General features: G+C 32.6%; 1 protein-coding gene across 1 annotated transcript in view; it reads left to right on the top strand.

Annotated features, from left to right (window-relative positions):
• Positions 1 to 1,001: 1,001 nt before the first annotated feature.
• The window catches only part of LOC115237811 (arfGAP with SH3 domain, ANK repeat and PH domain-containing protein), a 41,888-nt gene continuing 29,477 nt past the window's right edge, over positions 1,002 to 13,412 (top strand). The window contains 1 exon segment of the mRNA XM_029811099.1: positions 1,002 to 1,471. Coding sequence (XP_029666959.1) covers positions 1,346 to 1,471 — 126 coding nt within the window. The 5' untranslated portion in view covers positions 1,002 to 1,345.

Raw genomic sequence — 13,412 nt, 5'->3', positions numbered from 1 at the left:
AACTCGCCCACCACGTCCACTTTCGTCTCGCGAATGCCACAGTGTAGACAGACCATCACGTCCCTCGAGGAGGTGAGTAGCGACACCATCATCGTCAACGTTCCCATAAATATTAATTAAAATTAGCTGCAAGCTTTAATTCTGACCCTCGACGTTATCTCGACTCTTATCCTCTGCAAAGTGACGGGGAATCGCTTCGAGTAAATTATAATGAGTGTTAATTAATAATTATGAGAACGGCCAATATAATACGTAGTCTCGATCGCGACATTTTCGTTTTTGTACTCCTATATATTTGCCATATTTTAATTTGTGAATAATATTTTTCTCGAGAGAGGACTGCATGTTGTCATCGACTTTTCTCATTTATTTCTCTATCTTTATTCGCTTCGTATCGAAGCCGCTTCTCTCTTTCTCTGTGTCAACGTTAACTATACCGGGTCGCGCGCGTGTTACCCCGTGCGTGGGCGTATTGTACCTATCGCACAGTATTGTGTGATTATACGCCGGGAACACGTTTGCAAATGTTCTCTGTCAATCCCGCGGATGCCGATAACTGTGATAACTCGTACATATAGCAGACACCAGGATATGATTGGACATTTTTTCTAACACTTTTGCAGTGTGTAACTCGTATGGATTTGTTTCTATGTAAAAATAAAAATCGGAAAAAATTATATTAGTTCGCAAATCGTTAATATATTTCTGATTTGCATCTATACGCGTGACAAATTAGTACTATTATATTATATATTTTCTACAAACTTTGTTATTATTTTACGCGAAGACATTAAGCTGGGATCGATCGTATAAGAATATTAATAATATAATTCACGCAGATATAACATTTTAAAAATTATTCTTCATTTTTTATTCGCAGTTAATTGTTATCTATTTCGATATATTTAATGTGAAAATTCCTCAAGGGTGTAAGAGAGTGGGGACCGATTTTATTATCTTCCGTTATCATTAACGCTTTAACGCTTTAAAGCTGATCTCTCTCTCTCTCTCTCTCTCTCTCTCTCTCTCTCTCACTCCTCGTCACTCGTTGTACCGGGACGACGTTTACACGGTACGTCACGGGAGAGAGACAAATAAGGTTGACCAGGGTGTCCCGCGGTATTCATGGTGAGAGACAACGGGTAAAGTGAACGGTGCGCGCGGTCGTCGACGACGACACAATACGACGACAACGAAGCGAGGGGAAGCCGCGGCAGCGAGAAGGGATCCCCGAAGGGACAGCCTCGGTTGCAGCTGGGCGCTTGGGGGCGGTAGGGCGGGGTGGGGTGGACGGCGGGAGACGGAACAACTGACAGAAAACAAGAAAGAGAGAGAGAGAGGAAAGATGCCGGGCCTAATCGCCGTAAGCGAGTTCGTCGAGGAGACGAGGGAGGATTATAACTCGCCCACCACGTCCACTTTCGTCTCGCGAATGCCACAGTGTAGACAGACCATCACGTCCCTCGAGGAGGTGAGTAGCGACACCATCATCGTCAACGTTCCCATAAATATTAATTAAAATTAGCTGCAAGCTTTAATTCTGACCCTCGACGTTATCTCGACTCTTATCCTCTGCAAAGTGACGGGGAATCGCTTCGAGTAAATTATAATGAGTGTTAATTAATAATTATGAGAACGGCCAATATAATACGTAGTCTCGATCGCGACATTTTCGTTTTTGTACTCCTATATATTTGCCATATTTTAATTTGTGAATAATATTTTTCTCGAGAGAGGACTGCATGTTGTCATCGACTTTTCTCATTTATTTCTCTATCTTTATTCGCTTCGTATCGAAGCCGCTTCTCTCTTTCTCTGTGTCAACGTTAACTATACCGGGTCGCGCGCGTGTTACCCCGTGCGTGGGCGTATTGTACCTATCGCACAGTATTGTGTGATTATACGCCGGGAACACGTTTGCAAATGTTCTCTGTCAATCCCGCGGATGCCGATAACTGTGATAACTCGTACATATAGCAGACACCAGGATATGATTGGACATTTTTTCTAACACTTTTGCAGTGTGTAACTCGTATGGATTTGTTTCTATGTAAAAATAAAAATCGGAAAAAATTATATTAGTTCGCAAATCGTTAATATATTTCTGATTTGCATCTATACGCGTGACAAATTAGTACTATTATATTATATATTTTCTACAAACTTTGTTATTATTTTACGCGAAGACATTAAGCTGGGATCGATCGTATAAGAATATTAATAATATAATTCACGCAGATATAACATTTTAAAAATTATTCTTCATTTTTTATTCGCAGTTAATTGTTATCTATTTCGATATATTTAATGTGAAAATTCCTCAAGGGTGTAAGAGAGTGGGGACCGATTTTATTATCTTCCGTTATCATTAACGCTTTAACGCTTTAAAGCTGATGCTAATACCGAGGTATTTAAACTGCGAAATAGTCGATGATGATGCTATCATTATTAACGTCGTACGTGCTTTGAAATCCGATTTCCTTACCAAGAAACTAGCTGCGTTACCGGCTTGCATTTATTGCTCGATGGTTCATTTCTCTTCCTATATTAGTAACGCATTATAAATGTTCTTATGCAAACACGTCCGATATGTCATCACTTTAGAACGTGAAATGTTAAAGAAGATAAAAACTAAACTGTCTTATAAAGCGCCCATAGAATAGCTTGACATAAAAAATTGTAATACTCATAGAAATATTCGATACCGCATTTTTTTACGAAGTCGTCAGCATCTGTATGACTGTCATTTCATCAGCTGCCGGCACGATTATCGCTTCGCGTCGACGCTCTTAATTTGCGGATGCTTGAATGGCTATGATACTGTATCTCTGTCAAATAGAATCCAACTAATAGTTTGAGCGTAGAACATGTGTATTCTATGCTAATGTAAGATATAGCTAACAAGCATAGTGCAAATATTATATTGAGCTCGACAAATCTATTTTTCATTTTTTTTTTTTTTTTTCATATAATAAAATGAAACAATAAAATTTATTTAAATTGGAATATTTATGTTTAATAGAGAAAGAAACCGCTGAAAAAAACTCTCCCCTAAAAAAAGACTTTATTTAAATATAAATTATTCTATCACTTAAATATTTGTATATTAATTATTGAATTGTTATCAATTTACGTGTTGGAAACGCATTTTTATTTTAAAAGATTAAAAACTGTTCGACGATATCTAATACAAAATAAAATTGACTTAGTGTTAATAAAAATATATAGAGAGAGATGGATTTATTGATAAAATTTATTATATATAGTATATGAGAATTCTCACACTTTCTTCTCTCTCTATACCACTTGTTCTATAACTGTTTTTATCGGACGTGTTGCTCAAATGTTTTTATAAGATACCGTGTAGTAGTCTATCATTTTATATGGCTTATACATTTACAATGATGGAATGTTAGTGGAATGGCCATCCATAACGTATTCCATTAAAAATTGCTATTCAAAATGAAAAAAATAATTAATGGAAATAGCTATCTAAATAAAAAATGCTTTATTTCCTATCGCTAAAATGTCATTAATTTGCTATATATATATACATACACATATATCGCAAATAATATTCGAAAGAGAGAGAAAGAGAGAGATGAAGCCAAATGAAGTTCTTTATAAGATGACATTTCGCATAATTGCTGGATATATTGAGCGCTCGCGGACTTTATACGTAACCCACAAAACTAGCAATCAAAAATAACGGCTTCTTTTTATTGCTCATCCACTATCATGTGCCACTACTCAGCGTTTTAAAAATTCCGTTTTGTTCTTTTATCTTTCCTTAGACACCTAATGAACAATATGTGACCTCAAATACTTAATGAATAAGATCATAAATTCCGAGATAAAACCGCAGACCCAATTTTTTATCAGACAAATAACTAATTTATACCATTTTTAGACATATTGATCGAATCAATAAATTCAAGGATGATTTTGCGGGCTAACTTTTACGGGACTTTCACAGAGTCATATATGTGTAATAATAATCTCATAAAAAAATTAATTTCCGATTGGGAGACAGCTTTGTGATTGTTTTTGCAAAAATATTTTACTGAATAGGAATTAGAATTAAATCACACATTTTGATTTTGATATTACTTCCAAAAATTGTAACAATTTAAATATTAATTTCGCTCATTCATTTAATTCGATTGTAAAATTTAAACTAATTTTTTTTTAGAAGATACAAAAAAATATGATAGGAAAATAAAAAAGATACAGTTCTAAAATATACAAAGATAGAGAAGATTAGTATTAAAGTGAGTATCTAATTCGAAGAAATGAAAGAATGAATTCTGATCCAACTGTATGGATTCCTCTATAGTGTATTTTACGGATATGCAGCGGATATGAAGATTCTAATAATATCTGTGCTCCCTTTTGACATATACTTATTTCACATATAAAATTCTTACGTAATCTCGAGATAAAAAATTTTTCACCGACCAACAACGAGAAGCTTTGCCTTGTTAGTTCTGCTTGAAGAAAAATATATTCAATATTCCCTTTGGCGTGTCGGAATTTTTGGGTCACTCGTTCTCTCTTCTCACAGAGAAGGAGAAAGAGGAAAAGAGATGCACGTCGTTCACGTCTCTTTAACGATCCAAAGAATTTGTGCGAAGAGAAAATTCCGCTAGAAGCATGTTCGTAGATCCAATCTTCTTCTTGTCGTCTTCTTGTTCTTCTTTTCCTCGCCGAGGATTCTTTCCTCATCGCGGTAACGATTATAAGTTTCGCAGTTATGGACATGTTGACAGACAGTGACGTATAATCTCGTCACGGTAAGATTTTTTTTTTTTTTTTTTTTTTTTTTTTTGACGACGTGACGACATTCTTACATATTTAATAAAAGATAATTCAGATTTTGCTTTATATCATTATTTCTTAGATAAACGTAAATATGCAAACTTAGTTTTTAGCGCATAAATATTTTGATTTTCAATTGTTAATATTCAGTTTTTATTCAATTTTATTAATTTTTGACATTCAACACTCATTTCTCTGTCAACTTTCAATTTTTTAATGTCACAACTTTTAACTTACAATACATTATACACTATCATTATGCACGAATAACACAGTTAACAATAAAAATTGTGTAAATAAATAGTAATATATAACACTCCGCAGTTGCAAATTAATTTAACATTTAAATCATATAAGCTTCATTCTTACATGATTCATATATGAGCAGTTTATTTGACATACATTAGTCTAAATTAAATTTCGAATTTATCGTTAAGATAAGTGGATTCGTGTTTTATTTAAGTTCTCTTTCATTCTCTCGCTCTCCCTTTTACCAGTAACAAAAATAGAACGCGGCGGATCCTAAAATAGCGACGCTCGAATTTCATAGACTGTCATAAGTCCCAATTGCTAAAACGGGAAAGTGGGTAAATCGAAGACAGGGTCAAGAGTACTAGAATGACGCTGCTCGAACTGACTCTCTAAAATTACATTATAAATAATGAAAACTCTATATATATATATATATATACACAAAGATATTTCGCTCGCCGAGCACAAAAGACGAGTGTCGCTTTTTGTTACTTTAGCAATCTCGCAGTATAAATTATTAATTTCGACGTAATATATTAAGATTATGATTTTTTTATAAGAAAAATGCATAATATCTGCATTAATGCATAATATTTATGAAAAGAGCAACGTTGCGCGATCAAGATTTTAAGAAATATTCTCTCGAGAACAATTGTTAACATATTATCTACAAAGAACTTTTTATCCGAGTAAAAAATATTATGAAAAAAAGATTTCAAATCGGCTATTATATGTACAAATAACACTATTCTCGACTCAAAATATTTTTAATAGTGCGCAGTGTAGTTGTAATGGTTTCACAATTTTTTCTCGATAACGACTACGCGAAAGCAAGAACAATGCTTGCATCGCAAATGAACGATTCTATTAACGCGGGATGATGTAAGAGTCATTCGGGTACTCGAAGGCGTCGAGTAGACGGACAGGATCTATTATCTTGCATGCATTTGATTATCGGGCGAACGTTAATCGCTCGTAAGGACGACATTTTACGATCGTAAGAGCCATCAGACACTCGGAATTATAGTTTGGCAAACGATCTAGAGAATCTAGACCGATGGCGTGATACAATCAATTTCGGTCAAGCGTGAATACGACCGGATTAAATATACGCCCAATTCTAACAGAATCAAACTTTGACTTAATAGAGTAATAATAATAAAAATATGAATTATTACTATGTGTGTATTGTCTATATTAGATAATTTACTATATATTAATAACAGAAAATAAATTTTCCTATAAATCTTATTACTAATAATAATAATAATAATAATTGCTATTATTATTTTGTTTGATACGAGCAACTGTGTGTGTGCGCACTTTTCAATGACGCAAACTCTTACGAATAAGAAACGAAAAAATACATTCAATAAAGCAAAATGATCAGTGTTATTCACTCTATTATAAATATGAAAGCATAACCGAATAAGCGGTGGGTTAAGTGAAATTAATTGATAGGATTCAATTCGGCGAATTGAAATGAACTGGGCGTATATTGGGTTGTGTAAATGGGGGTTAAACTGAGTTAAATAAAAAATTGCGACACATGATTATAATTGTGCTTAAGTAAGATCAATGAAATCTGACAGTGACTATGAAATTATGTCCGCAAAATATTTTCTCCGTATTCTTGTATATTATTATTTTATAAAAACGCAAAATAAATGCAAGAGCAAACAATTTTAAAAGTGCTTGATAAAAGTTTAACATTTTTGTGATATAAAGGAATTAGTCAAATAGGAAAAATGTAAAAAAATTCAATGAGGATCTTAGTATTCACTGAATAACGCAGTATTAGTGCTAATTTAATTATAAAATTTTGCATTTTAGTAGTTTAGTGGATTAATATGAGAGATTAGTACATAATGGATAGAGATATAGCAAATTACATTTTAGGAAACACAGCGATGGCAAAAAATAATTGCTCCACTTCTTAGATATAAAAATATTAATTTGGGTCGACTGTCATCTACGCGATTGCATATCTTGCTTTCTACTAAAGATCTCCCGGGCGACCCAGTTCGTCATCTAACTTCCGAACAGGGATATTTAAGGATCGTGATATCTTAGCACGTTTATATCCAGCCGTTACGATTAAACGCAGGATCATTATGGATTTACGATTTGAAATCGTAAGAGCATATTTGTTGAAGAAAAGCTCTACATCTATAAACTAAGCAGTAATTTAACGCTAAGATGAAAATAAATTGTTGTACGTAATGTGTGTTGCGGTATGTAATATAATTATACTTATAATTGTGTTCTCAATCTCGTTCAATATGCGATACCGCGATTGAACTTTAAATTTAATTATACACATATTAATAACACAAGAAAAGAAACTTCTTTTTTTCTTGAGGCGATTATTTTTCCTTGTTTTATAACGTTTATAGCAGTTAGAAATTATGATGCTGGCGATGAAAAATCTTCCTTTCTCTCCGCGACTTTCACTCGGACTATTGCATCTCGTTGCAACGCTGAACGTTTTCCGTACGCGAATCTCGGAGCGAGATGCGTGCGTTTAGAAATTGCATTCGAGTATCACGATATTATTTGACAGTAATTGAGACATTATTCATCGTTATTAGATATTTATCCGAAATATTACCATAATTAATGATAAATATAAAATAACATAAATTAATGAAAATTATTTTGTTTAGCGCTTCCTCTCTTTTTCCTTCTCTCGAAAATAGTATTGCAAAAAAATATTTATTACAGCGAGTTAATTGAAAAATGCAAATCTTTCTCGGTATTAAATAAATTTTAATTTTTTTATTTAGCGATGTATCCTTGCATTTTATATCAATTTGAAAAATTATACATTTTTACACAACATTTATTTAAAGAAATAAATATGTAAAAACGATTAAATTTTTTGTATTAAATAAGGAAAATCAAATATTTGTTGAAGAAAAATCTCCAAAATTTTGTTCCATTACCAGACCAATCTGTATATCATTTACGCTTTATTTTCATTATTGCTATATCTTCATACTGAAGATTATGAATTATCTCGCGGCAGCAGATCAAGTTTATCGAAATCAAGTTCATTGGTTGTATAATGTCCGTGCACATCATCGCAGTAACCCAATAAGCGCAAACACATTTTGCAATTGAACGTGATATAATAGGGTGTTCTTCAAGTCGTTGTTATGGTGCTACAGCGTTCTTAGCAATCGAAACGAGTACATACTCCGATAATGGTCGCCGACAGGCTGCTTTTGCGATCGAGGACGCTCACCAAAGTGATTTCTCGATTGTGCGCTCTCGTTAGTGTTGGAAATAATCGAACGCGTTAAGAATCATAGAGATTAATCTTGGCTCTCTCGCTGTGCAAATTTTATTATCCTAATAAATATGTAATCAAAAATTATATTTGATTATACATTTTTTACATTATTATCTTACATATTTTTATTATTTATGACATATTACATAAATTTTTTCTTTCATAATTTTTATATACAAGTATAAAAAGAAAAAGGGAAATATATGTTCACATAATTATGAGAAGTTTCAAATATCTTTCACTTGTGGATAAAAAAATGCATTTTTCAAATGTACCGCTTAAGACTATGTCGGTAAGTGCATTATTACTTCCGCGGAACGAGCACTCGCACGACCTTTCTTGATATAGCGGGAAGATACGCGGAGCGCATCCTATCAAGATGCAATTTCATGCAAATCGTTCCGCGCCGAGCCGCGCCCGCGGCGAAAGCGGCCGACTTAATTATCGACGTCGTCTGCTACTCTTTGTCTTATAATCGCTCTTACGCCATCGCGTAATACCGCCGTAATGTTCTTTTTTTTTTACGAACTTTTACAAAATACCTGGTCGTTATTGCAGCGAGATTTGCGGCGCGCAGAATTGTTCGAGAGATAGCAAGCGATTTTGCGCCGCGGCGCATAAATGCTTGCAAATCACGGTGTGTAAACGTCAACAATACGAATGAACGGTCTGTCAAGGCCGACACATGACCGGGAATTCCTTTCGTTCTCTCTGCGAAAACTCAACGAGCCTGCTGTTCGAAACATCAAATCGGGGGATGCTTTGATATTATTCAAGTGTATTGATATCTTATTATTAATATATATAAAATATAAAGAATAGAGTGATATATACGCATAAATCTTATATCTCTTTAAGTTTCATATTCTATTGAAAGTCGATTTTTTCTTAAAGAAGTTATCGAGACTTCATCATTTTTATAATAAATAATTTTCGAATTTGTCACACGTTACGTATCCAAGAAAGCAAAAATTAAAATTCTGTTAATGTTTCATTTTTTTTATTCGAAATTAATTAATTTAGATAATTAACTAATTATTTTGTTTCTCTCTTGAAATTTTACCCACCATAAATCTGTCAAAAATATAAATGTTTTGACATTACCAAAAGAAATTAACTGGATTGTCTAAGAAATCTGGAATTTAAAAAATATAATAAAAGAGAGAGAGAACGAGATCTTGTACCAATTAATGACTTATCAGAACTTGATACATAAGGTATTTTTGTATCATGTATAAATATACGATTATTATAATCTATTAATAGATACTTCTTTATAACATCTCTATTTATATACATTAATCCATGAAGGTAATTGAACTTATTCTCGCATCGATTTCTGGAATGATAATTTAATTCGTTACGCTTTCTTGAGATTGTGTTTAGCCATTTACGTTGGAATGTAATGAGCACTCTCGCTCGCTTAACTTCCAGGTTATAACTTGCAATTTAACATAGACATGATGTTGTAGCGGGCAAAACGCGATCCTAAGATTGACATGCAAAAGGATTTACAATACAAAACATTAAATTTATGTTGCTGTATCTTAATTAAATTTAGTCGCATTAAAAGTACAGAAACTGATCAGTCAAAAAGTAGATTCATAAAACGAGATATGTGTATGTTTGAATATTAATTCAACCGGTAATTAAGAAACAGACTTGAGCAAACTTGTCAAAAAATTAAATTTTACAAAAATTATATCATTGGAACAATAACGCATCTGAAGCACAGTACTATTATAATAATTTTTGTAATAATAATAATAATAACGTAAGAGTGAAAAAAAAATCTTTAAATAACAAGATAAGATCAAGAAAAATATGGCTGAAAAAGATAAAACATTATTGCAATTTATAATTTACTATTTACATTTTTTCGCGAAAAAAATATATGATATAAACAAAAGGCAAAGGAGCTTCTTTTTTAAATCTTGAAAAAACTTTTAGAACACATATTCTTTCTATAACGATCATTTCAATGACCGCTACAGTATAATGAAGTCCGAGGAAGTAGTCCTATGTCATCGAATATATTGTTACGGGATAACCAACTTGCGGTTATCTGAGCGGAAGGCGATATATATACGACCTCACATTCAAAACTGTGTCAGCTATAAACATCCGGTTATTCCTTATATCCTTATGAACAAGTGGACAACAAATCGAAATATCGGGAATATCGAAATCCAAAGATGAAGCGTGAATTCGAAAACATTAAATACAATAGAATATGCGCGCGAGAAGCTTTTGAAAAAGTCATCAATATGCGTGGCTAGTTTTGTTACAATCTATTAATTAATGTCTCATTTACCCTGAAATAATATGTTCGAAAAAATATATTAAAGTAAAGAACGCGTATGTAATAATAAGGTAATATACAATATATATTTAAAAAAATTTTGTTACACATTAAACAAAATTGCGTCGATCAAAGTTTAATATTTTATTTTTTTGATATTTTATATTTTTCTGTTAATATTTTGTACATATACGATTTTTTTATTGTTTTTTTTATGCGACATAAATATACGCATTTAAAAATTGATTCACGTCTTCATTATGGTAATTTTATTGTATCCACTGTGATAAATATCCTGTCATTAAGATACGACTAATCTATTTCAGATTCCGAGCGACCTATTCTTACGCTTATTTTTAGCAGCAAGTTATCATAGCACCATAATATGCTTAAGAGATATTTAATTCATTTTTATTCTCATAATGTTCTTAAACAGAGAAATAAAAATGTAAATTAAAATTTCAAAAAGGTCTTGCGTGAAATTGACCTCTTCACTTATGGCACGCCGTTTTACTTTTTAATAACGTAAAAACTATTCCATTCAATATAAAAGTTTCAAAAAAAAATTGTCTTAAGAAAAATTAAGATTCTTATTAATAAATTAAAATTATGTCGGCACATAATTTTAATTCGTCCAATTACTATTATTATGTTATTTAAAATGTTTGCTATTAAAAAGTAAAACGGCGTGCCATAAACTAGTGCCAATATTGTAGAATCAAAAATCATTAGCTACTGAATTAAAATTATGCTGGGACGTAATAAAAATTCGGAATTAAAATTATGTCGCGACTTAATAAAAATTCGGTATAGCGGGAAAATGAAAAGAAACTTACGCGAAGCGAACTGTGGCGAAGAAGAATGAGTACAATGATGCATCACCCGGTGCAGCAGCAGTCTAATTCCATCTCCATTGTGTTTCTTGAGTAGGATATAGGATACCAAGCGTATCCGTATATAATGAAATCTAATCTCGAACGGGAGAAGGACTAAACTCAACTGGCGCTTTTCCAGCGCAGTTTTCCGGGCTTGTGCTAATTTTCCACTTGCTGAAACATTGGGGAGAAAATAAGCTGATTAATAAATTGAAGAGACTAAATGAAATATTAGTTAAAGTCTGAAATAATATTCCTTGTTTATAATAAAGATATTTATATAAAGAACATTTTATTATTTCTCGGAATCTTACTTACAATTAGTTTATTAGTGCTATTTAGTGTTTATGTGATATATTTCAACTACATCCAACTTGATTGGCTGTCGCAGTCTCGATATTAAAGGAGAGAAAATGCGCGAATAAGAAACCTGGGCTAATGTTCCGATCGGAGCGGAAACGTTATTATAGATATAGGTTTATAGAAAATCGATGTCACATCTCACGCGTCCGCGTCTCATCGTCGCCGGAACAGCGGGCGTTCCCGATAGATCCAGGCAGCAGCAGCCTGCCAGAGCCGGCGGTCTGCTAGGCTAAACACGTCTTACTTCTTCCGGCGTTCCCGGAAGTCACGTGCGATCTTAACACGCTGCCTCGACATCTGTCGTTTTTTGCGACGAAAATTCGTTCGACTTGCAAAAATGGATCCATCGTTGAACTAAAATACGTTGCGTAACAAATTGAGTTATTCCGGAGAAATATTATTGAGATATGTGCAAAGAAATTTAATCGTTTAGTTTGTTAATATTAACGAACTAAGATATCTTATATTATTGTATAAGAAAGAGTAGAACTGGTTCTGCCAATCGATGAAAATTAATTTAATCCGAATAGATTTGTGATAAAATACTTCGTCTGTGAACTCGAATGAATTATTCGTAATAACATCTGTAGCCGAGCATTTTGCCGATAATAAAAACGCGTTAACGTTCAATCTTTATCAAGACATAGATTCTCAGAAGCTGTAAGTTAAAAACGTTGATTCTAAGAAAATGTAGAAGTACGCGATAATATTTAACGAAGGGTTTCCACGTGTATAAATAATGTGCGAATTTTAACTCTCATCGGAAAAAATTGCCATTCGAGGCGTTAGTTGATATAACTTACCTGATATATTATCCACGGCGAATTTTTTTTCCCGGCGATTTTTTACCGTGAATATATTTCCATGGAGCATATGGCGAATATTTATGATGAACGTTGCGATTGATTCTAATCTCGTTTTTTCTAACACTTCATTACTTCGCTGCCGAATGAAAGTATATAATTATTATTGCCATTATTACAATATATTCCGTTTAATAAATTAAATAAATTAATGCATTCACACAATTACATCAAAATATAGATGAAAGTTCTAAATAGCTTATTTTTAATTATATTTATAACATCCATGATGTTTCCTTTATATACTTTGTTTTATGGGGGACCAAGTGTTGCGGTTAGCATCTACATTAATGAATGGCATTAGTATTCTAACGTTAATCAGTTCTAGAAATTATCATAGTAATGCAAATGCTCTCTGAATCGTCTAAAGTGCTGTTATTTCCCGTTATTATTCGACGTTTCATGTTCTCTGAATAATAGCGCAATTTACTCGTAAACTATCATTGTTTTCCGACAACAATTTGGAAAGAATATAATTTATAATTTAATACTCGGAAAAATCTATACAGAAAATCGTGTCGCACAAAATTTAAAAATTTAAAAATTTTTAAATTGTTTTTATAAAATAAAGTGTTAATATTAAACTCAATGAATTTTAAATAAGCTTGATAAAACATGTTTATGATGCTCTTTCTCTCTCTCTC

This window comes from Formica exsecta, unplaced genomic scaffold, assembly GCF_003651465.1.
Source record: "Formica exsecta isolate Colony F162 unplaced genomic scaffold, ASM365146v1 scaffold31, whole genome shotgun sequence".
Classification (NCBI taxonomy): Eukaryota; Metazoa; Arthropoda; class Insecta; order Hymenoptera; family Formicidae; genus Formica; species Formica exsecta.
This window is presented reverse-complemented; position numbering and strand designations above follow the sequence as displayed.